Source organism: Medicago truncatula, chromosome 6 (genome assembly GCF_003473485.1).
Source record: "Medicago truncatula cultivar Jemalong A17 chromosome 6, MtrunA17r5.0-ANR, whole genome shotgun sequence".
NCBI lineage: Eukaryota > Viridiplantae > Streptophyta > Magnoliopsida > Fabales > Fabaceae > Medicago > Medicago truncatula.
The window spans coordinates 32,427,027-32,444,819 of record NC_053047.1 but is presented as its reverse complement, the minus strand read 5'-3'; the positions used below and the strand labels follow the sequence as shown (position 1 = coordinate 32,444,819).

At 31.5% G+C, this 17,793-nt stretch overlaps 1 protein-coding gene and 1 long non-coding RNA gene across 6 annotated transcripts; both read right to left on the bottom strand.

Moving 5' to 3' along the window:
* Window positions 1-7,012: 7,012 nt before the first annotated feature.
* LOC25496606 (uncharacterized) lies at window positions 7,013-10,554 on the bottom strand. The gene is made up of 2 exons (XM_013597170.3): window positions 10,294-10,554; window positions 7,013-7,839 (listed from the first exon to the last, which is right to left on the bottom strand). The coding sequence occupies exons 1-2, from the start codon at window positions 10,459-10,461 to the stop codon at window positions 7,306-7,308; spliced, it is 702 nt and encodes a 233-aa protein (XP_013452624.2). The 5' UTR covers window positions 10,462-10,554; the 3' UTR covers window positions 7,013-7,305.
* A 543-nt stretch (window positions 10,555-11,097) lies between these two features.
* Window positions 11,098-14,738, bottom strand: LOC25496605 (uncharacterized). 5 transcript variants are annotated; one of them, XR_003012785.2, is made up of 7 exons: window positions 14,522-14,738; window positions 13,833-13,926; window positions 13,302-13,374; window positions 12,375-12,456; window positions 11,913-12,017; window positions 11,681-11,776; window positions 11,098-11,540 (listed from the first exon to the last, which is right to left on the bottom strand). It is a non-coding gene; the product is annotated as an uncharacterized lncRNA (long non-coding RNA). The 5 variants fall into 5 exon arrangements; XR_003012787.2 differs by lacking the exon at window positions 11,681-11,776 and having other exon boundaries at window positions 13,833-13,949; XR_003012784.2 differs by lacking the exon at window positions 11,681-11,776.
* Between the last annotated feature and the right edge of the window lie 3,055 nt (window positions 14,739-17,793).

Genomic DNA, 17,793 nt, shown 5'->3' with positions numbered 1-17,793 from the left:
CTAGCCCAATATCCTACTATAAAACAAAATAACCAAACCCTAGTTTTCTCCACTTTCTATTCTAACAATAAATAGCTGCCGCCAACACCACCAACCAATCTGAATTGTAGATCTGTGACTTTGCAATCCTTCTTCCATAACCATTTTCTTTCATTTATTCTCATTATTCTTTCAATTCTTCTTCTCGATCGTGAAAAAGGATGAAGCTGTTTCGACCTCCGATCTGTTCTGACCTCCGATCTAGCTGTTCCGACCTCAAATCTAGCTATTCCGACCTCAAATCCAATTGTTCCAACCTCGAATCGTACGATTTTGACCCGAAAATGGTTTTAAGTGAATATCGACCACTTTGACCGACTTTTGGTCCCCCCGCTCCACTGGATAGCGGCCACAAAACCCACTTTCTCTAAACGCTCTGCCTCGGAGCGCTACAACGTGGTTGGGTGTTTTTGGCTGCTCCGCGCCGCAATAGCGGCGGTAGAGGCTGCTATTGACAATATATATATATATATATATATATATATATATATATATATATATATATATATATATATATGATGTTTTCAAAGATATTTAATATATATGATGTTTTCAAAGATATTTAAAACAGCCATCTATACATCAAATATGTTTCAAAAATGAATCGATCATGATGAGATCCCACGTTATTTATCTCTTTCTATCAGTAATTGTATTTTTATTTGGCATAATTTTCTCCTTTTTAATATATTGATGTTTTTTCTTATTTAGATTTATGGGAGAGAAGACAAAACCGAAGTCATGGATTATAATTTTAGTCATGATCCAAAGGAGATTATTAATGTTATTTCATATATGTTTTTGGAATGCTCAACCTAAATCTCCAACAAGTGTGATTTCCTTGATTAAATATGATACAACAATGACAAAGATAAAATCATAAATTAAAGTGTCACTTTCTTCATATTTACTTTTATAGTTTAATTTGAGGAGTATCATATATTTTGAGCTTTAGTTACAACAAATATGAGTGTTAATGTTATACGTATTCCAATCCAACTAAATAAGTAATCTTAATGATTTAGTCCTCTGCAATAAAATATAAACAAAATGAATCCAAAAAGTAAAACATGTTTGGTCAAGAAACATTTGATTATTTAGATCTCATTTGCTTATATATTTTGTTACAGGTCAAGATATTTTGATGTCCATGAATTCTGATCCTTCTCAATGACCTCATGCGTTCATTGATATTAGAAAGTTCAAGCTTCATTGAAGAAAAACCGTAAAAAGAACGGAAAAACCTTGGGGCATCTCAGTAGGTGTTGTTGAAGACAAAGCGCTCACGTTGTTTTCCTCTGTGCAATTCATCATTGTCAGTCGCACAACAATCACTCTCACCCAACCTTTTGTCAAACAATGAAGCGTAATAAACTAAACAGTTTTTTTTTTTTTTTTCATTTGATGGGTTATAACAAAAACCTATGAATGAGGGCGTACGTGTAAATTGTGATCAGCACAAATGGAAAACAATTATTAGTTATTCTATTCTATTACATTCTAATTTTCCATAAACTGAACAATGTAATTAAAATATGCTAAGAAATTGTGATCAGCCTTGAAGCCAACAAGAAGGCCTTTGTGAAATAGTATTGACTTCAAAGGAAACATTTACTTGTATAGATGAATTACACTTGGAACACATTCATTAGTCGAATTTAGACTAAAGTTTATGCAAATTTGAGTTGCAAATAAATAATAATAACTTCAAAAATCATGAATTATGGCTTTATTGGGATAAACATTGTTGAATGAAATAAACCAATTTACGCAATAGTTTATATATACTATTGCAAAATGAGCCAAAAGGTTTTGTTTTGGTTTTTTTGGGTGGCCTAGGGGAAAAGAAGAAATTGAAGAAGCATGGAAATAAGAAAAGCCATGATTCAAGCTCAAAGGGAAGATGGAAACAAAAAAGTGAAGTAACAAGAGGGAGAGAAAAACAAATAACAAAAAATGAAGAAACTGAACAATGTGATCTTAATCTTAATTTATGTTAGAAATTAGTTTTCTAATATAACCTTCTATTTATTTTATTTTTGTGTAATTTAAAAGAAACTATTCCAAAAAATGTCCAAGGTTTTTTTTTTTGTTTAACATTTTTTATTATATTCTTTGCTGTTAAAAACTTTGTTTGCACTTTCATTTCTAGCGGTTGTGATCCGTTATAACTTAACAAAGTTTTCTTTTATATTTTCAATGATACCTCTTCTTGCATGACAAGGACGACGTTATGCATGTACATTAGATAAACAAGAAAGATAATGGGACAGACATAATTTGGTCTCTGAAACACCACCATAGGCAGATGCTAGGGTGGATGACTGAAGCAAGTAATCCATGGTGGATGAGTTATTTGAACCATTGGATGCGTTATATTATAATGCACTATTTTTTCTCTCACTTGCCATCATCTCTCTCATCTTGCTGGGTTTCTGTTTCTTTTCTTCTACCTCATGTGAAGGTGAGAAAAACACAAGAAGAGTGGTTGAATTGTGTTAACTTTTTCTTCTTTTTAACTAAGTTCAAAGTTCAGAGTCTGATAGAATTAAGATTCTGGAACAATGTTCAGAGTCAATTGCGGCGGATATAAAAGAGATATATATATATATATATATAGAGAGAGAGAGAGAGAAACAATTATCATGGTTCCTTCTACAATCCGAAAGTAGTCCAGTCCCCTCTTGCACTTCTAAGGAGATTTTCGCTATAACCACACAAGATTATAATTGCTCAAGCACACAAGCAAGAGACTTCAAATACTCGTGGAAACAAGTAAGATATTTCCTATGCTTAAGCACAAAAGCAAGAGACTTCTTAAACAAACAAATTACAAAGAATAAGTTTGATTGAACACTAGATATGCAATCATTGGTGTTCACAATACAACACATATCAGACTCTAAGACTTATGAATTTCTAAGATATGACGGTTTATAAGAAATTCTAAGTGTGTTGATGCACAGAATAAAAACAGGGGCATAGGTACATGGACAGTGAGGGATAAAGGCACGATCATCAACCCTCAATTCTCGACAAAACAATGACATTTGTTTTGTAGGTGATAAGCAAGTACCATGTTTGATAACAAATTTTTGCTGCTAAAATAGCTACTGTCATGAATAAAGATGTCATTGTATGTGGGTCTGGAGAAGTATTTGGGTAGTAAATTATGAATGACGTGCTTTTGGTTTATAGCAGCATTCTCGAAATTGTAATTATGCTATTATAAGACTTTATGTCTTTTGTTTTTTTTTTTTTAATGGATAAAGTAACGGTATTAAGTCCCCGTAAGCATAGCTCAGTTGGCAGAGACAATGCATTATTATATACAGGGGCCGGAGTTCGAACCCCGGAAATCCCACTTATTCACTTTAAAAGTGAATTTCTAGCCAATAGGCTACCTGATCAAAAAAAAAAAAAGTAACGGTATTAAGTAAGAAGGAATGTCTGTTTATTTGATATGAGTGTAGGGGAGGTTAGTATATATTTTAAAATTAGAAGGGATGTTTGTGCAATTTAAAGAGTCCTCAAGGAAGGTAAATGTAATTTTCCCTTAATAGTAATAAGGAGAAAATAATGTAAATTTTGTACAATTACTTAAACCTAACTAGTTTTTAAATGAATGTCCTCAAGTCTTAATACCATAGGTACACACATAATCTCCTAAGAAAGAACATTTTATTACATTTTGAAGGTTGTTTCCGATGTTTTCCAATTTTAATAAACATTCTTGGAGACGTCATTGTTTTCCAATAACCCTCGAATTTTAGGCCACTATAATTTCAAAAAGAGGAGACAATTTTTGTGAGCATGATTAAATACGGGATTAGAAGGGAAATTAAGTTCAACATATTAATTATAATTTTTTATGTTGACGTACGATGACAGGTCATCTTACGTTATTTTTAGTATGTTTTTCAATCATTTTCAGTAGGTTTTGACAGCAAAAAGGAGGAGTATTAGAACGATTGCCTATGATTTCGGGACTTTTGTAATATTTTCTATATATGAGTCTGTAATTATAGTTTTCCCGAAACATAACAATTTTAGGGAGTTTTTGAAGTAATTCACGAAGAAATCATGAAAATCAGCAATCAAGACCATCTGAAGAATTGTCAAGACTATGGGAAGACCAAGAATGAAGATTCAAGAGGTAATCATGAGACTTTACATAGGGAGGAATTTTCTTCCCAAGTTCTAAGGCAAGTTATTTGAAGAGGAAGACCTAAAAACGACGAAGATCGAAGAAATTTGGCCAAAGAAAGAGCAGCCATGCGCCTAGGGCATATGACATGCGCCTCGGGCATGGCAAACTTGAAGGATGCTCCTAGCTAGGGCATATTTCATGCACCTAGGGCTTATAGAAAAATACTCTATATGCGCCTAGGGCATCTTATATACGCTCCAAACATCTCAAATGTGAGGGGCACAAGTGTTATTTTATTTGTTTTTTTAGGTTTAGCCCGCATTTTTAGCCAACACAGTTAGAAATCTCCACTATAAATACTAGCCTTCCTCATTCAGAATTTCTCGTTCAGAACTGTGGCAGTTCAAGTGGAAGGCTACTTTAGAGCTTTGGGAGAATCTATCTTCTCCTTGATTTTCTAGGGTATGTTTTTATCTTTAATAATTTGTTTTTAGTTACCATGTGTGACTAAATCTTTTTAGATTAGAGTTCTAAGATGAACCTCTATTTATTTTTGTTGGATATTTATTTAAATTAATGTTGTTTATATTTTATTTATTTTTTGTTCGCGATACGAAACTCGCTTTCTCTAAACGCTCCGCCTTGGAGCGCTATAACGTGGTTGGGTGTTATTGACAACATATATTTATATATATTTATATATGATGTTTTCAAAGAGATCTAAAACAGCCATCCATACATCAAATATGTTTCTTAAATTTATCGATCATGATGAGATCCCACGTTATTTATCTCTTTCTATCAATAATTGCATTTTTATTTGGCATACTTTTCTCGTTTTTAATATATTGATGTTTTTTCTTATTTAGATTTCTGGGAGAGAAGACAAACCTCAAGTCATGGATTATAATTTCAGTCATGATCCAAAGGAGATTATTAATGTTATTTCATATATGTTATTGGAATGCTCAACCTAAATCTCCAACAAGTGTGATTTCCTTGATTAAATATGATACAAGAATGACAAAGGTAAAATCTTAAATTAATGTGTCACTTTCTTCATATTTACTTTTATAGGTTAATTTGAGGAGTACCATATATTTTGAGCTTTACTTACAACAAATATGAGTGATAATGTTATACGTATTCCAATCCAACTAAATAAGTGATCTTAATGATGAAGTCCTCTGCAACAAAATATAAACAAAATGAATCCAAAAAGTAAAACGTGTTTGGTCAAGAAGCATTTGATTATTTAGATCCTGTTTGCTTATATATTTTGTTACAGGTCAAGATATTTTGATGTCCATGAATTCTGATCCTTCTCAATGACCTCATGCGTTCATTGATATCATAAAGTTCAAGCTTCATTGACGCAAAATTGTAAAAAACGGAAGAACCTTGTTGCATCTCAGTAAGTGTTGTTTAAGATGAAGCGCTCTCGTTGTTTTCCTCTGTGTAGTTCTTCATTTTAACTCGCTCAACAATCACTCTCACACAACCTTTTGTCAAGGAATGAGGCGTAAGAAACTAAACTACTGTTTTTTTTTTTTCATTTGATGGTTTATAACAAAAACCTCTGAATGAGGGTGTGCGTGTAAATCGTGATAAGCACAAATGGAAAACAATTATTAGTTAGTCTATTGCATTCTAATTTTTCATAAATTGATCAAATTAATTAAAATAAACTAAGAAATTGTGATCAGCCTTGAAGCCAAGAAGGCCTTTGAAATAGTATTGACTTCAAAGGAAACAATTACTTGTATAGATGAACTACACTTGGAACACATTCATCGGTCGAATTTACACTAAAGTTTATGCAAATTTGAATAGTAGACAAATAATAATAACTTCAAAAACCATGAATTATGGCTTTATTGGGCTAAACATAGTTGAATGAACTGAACCAATTTACGCAATAGTTTATATATACTATTGCAAAATGTAAGCCAAAATGGGTTTTGTTTTGTTTCCCTGGCCTAGGGGAAAAGCAGAAATTGAAGAAGCATGGAAATAAAAAAAGCCATGATTCAAGCTCAAAGGGAAGATGGAAATAAAAAAGTGAAGTAGCAAGAGGGAGAGAAAAACAAATACCAAAAAATGAAGAAACTGAATAATGTGATCTTAATCTTAATTTATGCTAGAAATTAGTTTTCTAATATAACGTTCTGTTTATTTTATTTTTGTGTAATGAAAAAGAAACTATTCCAAAAAATGTCCAAGGTTTTTTTTTTTTTTTTTTTGTAACATTTTTTATTATATTCTTTGCTGTTAAAAATTATGTTTGCACTTTGATTTCTAGCGGTTGTGATCGGTTATTACTTAACAAAGTTTTCTGATAATATCCAAGTGCTAGCTGTGACCATATGAAATTTTAGACAATTTGTCTTTCTAACTTTTAATTAATTTGACATGAATTATATGAGCATGGTTGTAGATTGATTAATAGCTAAAGTCTTGTCACTAAGGTAATTGTTCTTGTAAAACTTGTACATTTTTCATGTATACAAAATTCAGTGTGATCATGATAGTCAGATATGTTTTTGTCCAACCAAGTGCTTCAAATAATTTTAATACTAAATCCTCTTTCGAACCCCGGCCCCTACATATATATGCATTATCCCTCACCAAGTGAGTTAACATCATGGGAACTTATCGTAGAGGTTTTAATAAGATTTTTTTTTTGAAAGGAGGTTTTAAAAGTAGCCTAGCGGCTAGAAAAATGTGTCCAGGGTTCGAACCCCGTCCCCTGCATATATATGCATTATCCTTCACCAAATGAGCTAAGCTTATGGGGACTGCCGTAGAGGTTTTAATGAGATATTTTTTTGAAAGGAGGTTTTAAAGAGATTATTATTTAATTGAAAGCAAATATTGGCTATGTAGCCTTACACAATAGAAAACTAAACCAAAGCATTAACAAACCCATGTTTTACATGGTCTAGTATGTGGAATGAGTAATTAATCAAAGAGAAATCTTAAGCCCTATTTACACAATCCGCTTCCCTAAAGAATTTTAGGACTTTATTGAAAGATAAATGACTCTAATCATAACAAATTTCATATTTTGCTTTCCTAAATTTTTGTTCAATTTATTTTTTTAGTAATATTGCCCCTCATGGATCATTCCTAATAAAATCCATCTCTTGACTGCTCCTAGGGCGGGCCCCATCCACATAGTCAAGATTGTAAAGTATACAAACCATTAACATTGAAGAGAGGAAGGGTAACAATGGCCCAAAGATCCAAAGTTGAAGTGTAATTGCTGTATAGAAAAGCCTATTTCCAATTATGTTCAACAACATTGCCTTTCCAAGATGTTGGGTCAAATATTCTGGTGTTACCATGGACTTAACATTTTGTGGAATGCAAATTAGCATATTCACTTGATTGATAAATGCTGTTGATAAAGTGAGACAAACAAATGAGAATGATAACATTGTTAGTACTATGGCATATTTTAATACCACAACAAAATCACCATGTGCTCCAAAAACTGATTCTTTGATTGGCTTTTTAACACTATAAGTGCTGCTTATAATTGCTCCTAAGCCAGCACATAGGAGAATAGATGTTGTTGACATTAGGTTTGTTCCCATTATTAAGTTACGAAGAGTTTGTACTGCAACGACATTCTTGTTGTCAATATCCTGCAAGTTGATTTGGTATTTTAGTAAGTATAATTTGGATGAAATAATGAAAGGATATTTATTATATAATCTTTATACACTATACAAAGGTTGTTTATACAAATAAATAAAATAAATTTTTTTTCCTTCAAAAAAAAAATTTTGTTTCTTTTTAATAAAACTATTTGTCTTTTGTGCCCCAAAAAAAATGTTTGTCTTTTAATGTAGATATTGATTGTTTTGATTCAAAGATCTTAGGTTATTTGATAGTGTGTTTACAAGTTTCATCATTAATTATAAGGACATTATTCTTAAAGTATTTGTAGTCATGATTTAATGTGAAATGGGAAAATAGTAATTCATAGAGACTGTTATATGAATTTACTAATGATCATATCTCATGGGTCATGAATATGATATATAAAGTCTTCACATAAGTATGAATATTAGGAGTATACCAAATTGACCCACCATGAGAATACTATATAGTGAGTTATGTAGAGTCATGAGATATTCTCATAGTAATAGTGGTGTTGCTACCTTCGACGTGAAATCACTATGATTCCTAAATGTGGATTATAGTGCTTTGTTGTCTTCTCAAACATTGTATGTAAAAAGATGATTATAAAGCCAATTGATAGGCAATCCACGAATCATGGTGAATGGGATATTGAACTAGACAATGATTACATAGTCTATTCTGGTGTTCAATAATGGCATAAGAGTAAAAGGATAATATGGCATTCTTGTCACTAGGGTAACAGTGATGAGTTGCTAGATACTACTCATTGTTTATAATATTATTACCAACAAGGTCACACACATAAGGACAAATGAATGAGACATTAAATAAATAAGTAGAACTTATATATAATTCATCAGTACGATCTTACAATGCACCAACGCAATGTATGATCCTCACAAATGAATCTATAAATACAACCTTTGTGCTGAAGCAAAATAACAAATGACTCAATTCTCACCTTCAAAAACCCTAGTTGCATTCTGTTTCTAAGCTTCCATTCGACCTAGTTAGCATTGTGACTTGCAGGATTCCATTCATGCGGATGGAGAAGAGGTGTTGTTCGTGCGACACTCATGATCAACCATCTCAATTCTACTACAACGGTACTACTCTACAAGAGGTAATCACCTTACCACTAATGCATAATCATTCGTAATGATTCATCGAAGGGAAAAATTATATATTTTGTTTTGTTTATTGATTGTTTTTATATATAATTGAATAAATTTGAAGAGAACATTATATTGGAGATATGGATTTCAAGCAGTATATGTGCCCCATCAAATAAAAAAAGGCTAAAAAACAAATTGATAATTATTATATCATATAATACTCCTATAAAGTTAAATTTATTTCATGAATATTCCTATATTAATTACTCTTAATTCTACAAATCTAATTATTTTAAATATTCTCTCACAATAAATAAAGACATAAATGAAAATAATAATTGTGTTAACCCTCCGACTCTCAATAAAAATGATCTTTGATAATCTGAAGCTCAACCACCAGCTAGTCAAATAATTAATCTAAAGCTCTCCGATTCTCTAATTTGATAGAGCTCATTAATTATTTGAGCTCAATTACTTGGTTGACAAAGACGAAGCTAGTCAATTTTGTACGGGGTGGCGAAATATAAGATTTTTTTAAATTAACATATTAAATTTGATTCATAAGAAAAATAATCACAAACATTTTACTTATATAAAATGTAGATTAAAGTAACACAAAAAAAAAAAAAAAACTAACAATAGTCATTTATTTAAAAAAAAAAAAGAGTTCAACAACACTTCAAGAGTGAAATTCATCTATTTGACTTTGTCTATATTTACAATCTTAACAACTAAGTAATTTTATTTCTTAGTTCTATCTTTACAATTTTCATTGCTTAAGATATCGAAAACGTCAAAATAAAACAAAATAAATCTCTTAAACAAATGATAATCTTTTGAGTATTTTATTTCTCTTAACTTTACACAAACAAACATATTCTGAGTATTTAAATATATTTTGTTGGGATAGCTAAATATAAAGTACACTTATTAATACAAATAAAAGTATATTTTTTGGGGTAGCTAAAGCTACCCCTCTCTACAACATAGCTCCCCGCTCCTCTTGACAAATTTGAAACTTAACATCTAATATATTTAAAAATTGTCCAATATTTCTTATAAAAAAGAACCGGAGCTTAGTGGGAGTAGTAAGGATCTTATATATCGACACAATTAACATATTGATGATCATTAGATCAAAATCACGTGGATAAGATTTCAATATTTGATATTCTTATTATTTTAAATAAAATATATATTAAAATATAAATAGTCCGATCTTGATATGTTAAAGCGTCAGAATCCCTCAAAAATACATAGGTAAGAATCTAATCGTAAAAATATCATGTTAAAGAATAGAAATATATTTTAAGGGCATTACATATAGTCGTGTGTTACCTTCATAATGGCTGGAACCCAATGCCTTCGACCATCTGCGTCTCTTCCAAATGTTGTGTTCATTGGCTGAGATCGAGTAATTTTCCATAACAAGAAATGATATAAAACAAGGATGAGAAACCCACATGGTACAAACATTATATCCATATAGTATTTTTGCCACTCCATATGTAAAAAAAAAAAACTTTCTCTATTTGTGACCAAAAAGAAAAAATACTTTCTATTATTACTATTACTTTTCCCTTTGAGCTAAATGCATACACACTGATATCTTTTGTGCATCTATATATATAACATATTTTTCAATGAGTGTGGCTACACTGAAAACCTAATGGTTACATTGAAATATTCTTGTTTTTTTTTTTTGGTACAAAAATATTCTTGTTTTCTATTCATGAAAGGAATGGGATGATAATGGCTAAAACATATGTTCAAATGACACGCTCTCTTTTTATTTCTCTGTCATTTTAAAATAATAGATATATATCATATACTTTGTCAAAAAAAAAAAAAAAGATATATTACTACAACATTTTCGGTCTATAACAACGGCTGAAAACCGTTTCCTGATTCGTTAAAAGCGTTGTCTTACCTTTCGACAATGCTTTTTCCAGCGTTGTAGTCTAAGGCGTTGCCTTACCTTCTGACAACGGTATTATTGTATATAGGTTTTTGAAACAGATAAAAACCGTTGCCATAACTATTAAAGAGAAAAATTAAAACCATTGCCATTGATTCTAGAGATCAAAATTTTTATTATTAGACCTTTGCCCTACCTTTCTGTAAAAATAATAACCATACTGATTCTGTAAATTAAATTTCAACAACAAAGTAAGTTGGTAAATCCAATCAAAATGAAACAGGAATTGCAGTCAAAAAAATAAAATGTGCTTGCACACATTTGCTACAAACATCCAGCGATACTAGCCTAAACTTACCCTCGCCTACCACTCCACCAAAAGACCACTAATCTCACCTCCAACAAGAACTGATACGCAGATCAACACTTGAAGGACCTATTTTGATTCACTTATTTTGATTTGATTCAACCTTAGCACAAACCATACCTCTACAACACCACAAACTTCTAAGTAAAGGTTTAAAAATAATAAATAAGTAATTTACACCACAAACTCTTATGCTAAAATCGAGCATATTCACGAGTCGTCTTTTCACGCTCCTCTTTCAACTTGTCTGCCTAAGCAACAAAAGGAGCCTTGTCTTGAAATACACATAATCACATAATCCTGAAAAAACACAATTTAGAATTTTAATCAATTTCCTTCAATGAAACAGACACAAATTACTCACAAAATCAGACACCACATAAGAAAACTCGAAACAACGTTCAAATTTCACAAAATAATTAAGAACAATAACAATATACCTGCACCTCATTACATAGTTTAAAGCTCTAGCACTCTCCAAACAGGAACAAAAAATAAATCACTATATCCCTAATCTTCAATCAATCAACTAGCACCTTGTTTACATCATATACAAAAAACAGATCATAAATGAAGGAATAGACAATCAACATAACTCATAACTAGACAATAATACAATCACAACATCAAAAAGTCCAATCTATTGCAACCGAAGGGACAAAAAGACCATACCTCACATGATCTTCTCTCCACTGCAACTTGCAAACAATGAATCGCATGTTGACGATCTAGTCATGAACTAACTGGTGTGCTATCCTTATGCCTTATATAAAACTCCTAGAATAACCAATTTTTATATCACTAACTGTAAAAATAATAACCATACTGATTCTGTAGATTTCTCTCAAGTATGTGAACAATTGTATGCACTAAATAGAGCTTTTTAATAATGTATGCACTAAGCCAATCAACCTAAAAAAAATTCAACCACCTGATAAAAAAAACAACACTCGCAATGCACACAATCTCTAAGCCACAATGTCACACACACATAATGCAGAAATGCCAATTATTTACAAGGGACTAGCTAGATACATAATGGGATGTTGATCTTACATATACATTGACCAAGTTCACATAGATAGACTAATAATATACTTTATTTCTTTGGCATGTGTTTGTTCCCATACATACCTAATAATATTGATGCAAGTAAGGCAGAAAATAGAATCACTTTCTCTCCAACCAAAGGATTAAGTATTGGAAGCATCACAATCTGCAAGCCAGCTTATTATAGTAAGTATTTAAAACTAGAAACTCAACTTACCTATAACCAACTTATCAAACATTAAAAGAAGTCGGGTTAAACTCAATATTATAGAAATGAAAACTGATATAAAGCAAAGAAAAACAAATATGATTATGGAGAAAAAGCCACATCTGATTCAACCTACTATTTAGCAACCTAGATTCATTATGAGAGAATTATGTCACACTTATCCTTAAAAAGAAGAATCACAAGAAACTAGCTTGCTTTGTTTTTATTATAACCATTACAATCATCAGGATTGAGGGATCAGAGGAAGAATTTTCTCTGAGAATCGTTATATATACTTGAGAAAAGATTGAACCAATTCTGACCATCATCAGAAGTTCTGAGAACTGATTTCAAACCAATACAAGGAATGGTTATCCTTTGCACATTCCCTTAAGGCTATAGCATAACACAACACAACTCATCAGTGACATTACATGGATAATGAGTTCATATTTGTGACACACATAAAAAACATCAACATATAAAGAATAGTAGCAATGCTAGAATGCTAGTTACTGCAAGTTCTGATACTTCCCCCACACCCACATCATGAACCTATTACTTACAAGGATATCACTTTCAAATCCAGACAAAGAAAACACTAAATCAAATTCAATATACATGCATAGAAAAATCATAAAAAATTAAACAAATCAAAGAAAAATGCGCTGAAAATTACCATAATAGCGTTATTAACTAACTTAACCGTTATCAGCTAAATGATCAGTAGCTCGCTAGTCGCTATCAGCTAGCTTATACGTTATCTGCTGTACGAAAGAAGGAACAGAAGGGATGAGACTCACCGGAGAGTACCGTGAGTTAAGACATGACGGGAACAAGGAATTGGAGAAGTTGCACCTAAAAAAGCAGACCCTGCTGAAACAGGAGAAACAACAAGGTTTTGAGGGACATGTGTGAGAATCACGTTGATATATATATACACTATGAAGGAAGACTAGAGCTAGGACATTTCTATACAGATTTATTTCATTCAGAATAGTACTCAACATATACTATCTTTTTTTCAAGCTTTTGAAATTTCCCTTGCAAGTGAACATACTGTTAAAATTACTACAATTATTAGTTTACCCCAAAATCATTTTTCAGCCTTCCAAAATGATACATTTTAAAATTTAAACTAAACACTTTCAGCCTACAATCACATGTTTAACACAATCACGATTATGAATTGTCAACATCATTATCATATAAAGTAAAAAAGCCACCTATTTAATGCCTATAAGATTTACATAACTTTTTTTATTGAAACAAATTGAAGAGACTACAAATAGATAGATATGTTCAAACTCATGGAATTCTAAAATACTACTTACTCATAAGAGCACGATGTCATCAGGTATTTTCATACCATCTAAAGTAGCCCACATTCCAAGTTTAGTAACCTCCATGAGTCCATGACCTGTGTTACTGAATATCACAAGTGTGTTAATCTACAAGCAAAAGGTAAACAATGTGTTTGTTTTTATTTTATAATAAAAAATGGTGATTACTAAATACTAGAAAACATTGAAGAGATTATTAGATAAGGAATAAATAACTAGCATTTTCATGGTTAATTGTGAGTTAGCAGAAGAATAACATGACCCCCCAAAACTTACTCCAATTTCCCTAAAAAATCAAATTTGTTACTTCAATCATCCATAAATTGAAGAAGATGAAGCTTGAAAAAAACCTAAATTTTTCGATTGAAGCATGACGGATCGAAGGAAGTTAATCTCCGAGAATCCAACATGTGCTCCATCAGTGAAGAAGATGGTGAAACAACTCAAAATCAACAAGAAAAGTTAATAAACAACTTAGAATCAAATCAAAAGTATCAAAATCAAAAAGAAAAGTTGATACACAACTTAAAATCAAATCAAAAGTATCAAAATTAACCTAGAAATATCAAAATTAAGAATAACCTTCAAATCGGTAAGCAAATTTAAGAATCAATTTAGCATCAATTCAGAAAATCAAATCCCTAAACAAAGAGATACCGCAATATAGATACGGAAAATACCGTGGATTCACACAACTAAGAGGAATACGCAAGAAAAACTTTGGATTGGAGAAGATTCGCGAGATCCAGATTCGAAGGTGACACAAATCAGTTGAGAAATTATCGGCAGTGGAATGGAAATTGAGAGATGAAGATGTGAGAGCGATTGTGATGAGAAAATTGATCTGAGAGATGAAGATGTGTATGGGGTTCGTAACCTAGGGAAAGTGATTGCGATGAAAACTTTGATAGTTTTAAAAAAAGACGACATTAATATTAATTAATACTAGACCATTGACCCATGCTAACGCACGGGTCATTTTAAGAAGTAAATATTCATGTAAAAATAAAACAATGTAGTTCGCTTGAATGTTAAAATTTTCGTGAATCAAAGCATAATGTCAATTACGATAGACTTTGTTATTGTTCCATAATTCTAAGACGCAGTTTATGTTACTTTAACATAACATATAATTTTAAAAGGGAAACTGAAGTTCGTTGACATGCAAATAGTTTCAATAAGTAAGAAAATGAATAGTACACAAAAAAGTCATACACATTACGGAAAACTTCTTTGTACACCACATTTGATGCAACATTGGTATAATCGCCGTCCTCGTCATTAATCAATATTTTTAAACCACCCCTCGAACAATACGTGTGAGTAAGATATGATGGTTGAACAATAAAGAGTATTACTTATCACGATAAGCACAAAATAGTGGAACAAAATTAGGAAATGCACAACATTTTAGGATAAAGATTAATATGAATAAAATGAAATTAATATTTTTGATGAGGCATTTTTTTTACTTAAGAATTGGCATGTAAATAGGGAGGGCGCATAACAAATGGATGCACTTGAAGTGGAATAAATTTAGGAAATGCCCAACATTTTAGGATAAAGATAAATACAAATAATATGAAAGTAATATTCTTGATGGGGCAGTATGTTTGACTTAATAATTGACTTGTAAATAGGGTTTAGGGGCGCAGAACAAATGATTAAGATAGTTGACTCGGGTGAAATGTAGTAGTTACTTGAATGAGAAGAATTAGGATTTTTAGTTTGTTTCCACCCAAAACATATTTTAGAGATGTGGATGAAATCTCTTATTTATTTGAATGAGAGAAATTAGGATTTTAGTTTGTTTCCACCAAAAAGTTACTTTAGAGATGTGGATGAAATCTCTTAGTTACTTGAATGAGAGAAATTAAGATTAGGATTTTAGTTTGTTTCCAGCTAAAAAATATTTTAGAGATGTGGATGACATCTTTAGTAGTTACTTGAATGAGAGAAATTAAGATTTTTAGTTTGTATCCACCCAAAACATATTTTAGAGATGTGGATGAAATCCCGTAATTATTTGAATGAGATAAATAAGGATTTTAGTTTGTTTCCACCAAAAAGTTACTTTAGAGATGTGGATGAAATTTCTTAGTTACTTGAATGAGAGAAATTAGGATTAGGATTTTAGTTTGATTCCACCCAAAACATATTTTAGAGATTAGGATTAGTAATTGCTAGTAATAATGTTACTAAAAGTGTCACCAAAAGGTAGTAATTGTTACTAATAATGTTACCAAAAGCTATGCTAATAAAATGCTTCAATAAGACAACAATGCTATTAAATATAGTTTGAGGAGCACAAACACAAATATATAAATCAAAAACCAAAGCAAGCAAGGCTAAATTATTTATGAAATTCAAGGGACATTTGCTAAATTCAAAGACAAAAAAAATAGATGCTTCCAAAACTCTAAGAAACTAAAACTTAAAATTCAAAGTGGAAAGGTGTTGCACAATTTATCTAAACATGGACTAATTGTAAATAACATCAAGGTATATGGTATCACGTGACCCAACCATCAGAGCACCCCCTTTGATCTTCACACCTACACGAAAGTTGCTTGCAAATTCATCTTGTCCAGAAGGAAATGCATAGGAGGATCAAAAACCGGGTAGGGGATACTCTTGTGAAACCTATCAGTCAACTGTATATCAAACTATCCGTCACCAACAAAAACAAAGGTAATCCAGGCACCAAGATCGATTCCGTAAAAGTCAAGAATCGCTTTCCGTCCCTTTGTGAGAAAAAATGCTCTGTTTACTTTGTCGACCAATACTTCAAACTTGTTGGACTTAGGATCAGTCAATATTGCATAGCGCCCAATTTGATCTCCAAAATCACCGCCAAACATGTTTGGCAAGCATACTGCACCCTAAAAAAATAACAAACAAAAACATCACAAACGTTGATAAAATAGAATGCAAATAATTAAGAATAGGTATATTTCGCAAAAAACACATACATCATCAATGTCATATTCAACGATATATGATATGTATTTCAGTCTCAGCTTGTTGATTGCTTTGTCAAGATCGGAAAGAGTGTTTTTCACCAACGGACCTACAAAATATTAAAAGGGATTGAAAGATTGATTTATACTATACAACAGCGAGGAATAAGAACAAAAGTCTATATATTTAGTATAAACCAGAGTGGAATGAAGATATGGTTACCAGTGAGGCAGTGGTATGACAGCAAAGTCTGAATGTTTATGGAAGCCATGTTGATTAAGAAATTTCGGTTTAAGAGAAAAGTATGGTTTTAGAAAGAGATTTCGGTTTAGGAGAAAGGATTAAAATATATTGGTGAGGGTTTGGAGGAGGGGAGTTAGGAGATATGGTTTATGGAAATCAATTAGATAGGTTTTAGGAGGAGTGAAGTTAGGAAATCATGGTTAGGGTTTGGAGGAGGGGAATTAGGAAATATGGTTAGGTTTTGAAGGAGAGAAAAGTTTCTAAAATATTAGGTTAAAATTAGGGAGGAGGGGAGTTATGAGATATGGTTTATGGAAATCAATTAGATAGGTTTTAGGAGGAGTGAAGTTAGGAAATCATAGTTAGGGTTTGGAGGAGGAGAATTAGGAAATATGGTTAGGTTTTGAAGGAGGGAAAATTTGCTAAAATATTAGGTTAAAATTAGGGCAACAAAACTTTGTTTAGGAATAAGAAGATTTGTTTAAGGGAAATTAATATTAATATTAATATCATTAAAAAGTAAAACTAGTGAAGCAAAGACCACGCAATTAAAAGTAGGTTGCCTTTTCCATTTTGCAAAACGGTTTTTCCAGCTCCCTTTAAAAGTGGCGTTGTATTAGACCGGAAATGTTGTAGTGATATCATATACTATATGCATACAAAAATAAGCATTTGGCTTTATCAAAAGTTGACTTCTTATTTCTTTTGTTAATTCTCTGATTTTTAGGGGAAGAAGGCTGTTGTAATA

What these genes read in the sequence shown, in the direction of transcription:
- LOC25496606 (XM_013597170.3), bottom strand. Translation starts at nt 10,461, where the DNA reads ATGGAGTGGCAAAAATACTATATGGATATAATGTTTGTACCATGTGGG. An exon ending in GGGTTCCAGCCATTATGAAG is followed by an intron (nt 7,840 to 10,293) that starts GTAACACACGAC and finishes ATCAACTTGCAG; the next exon opens with GATATTGACAACAAGAATGT.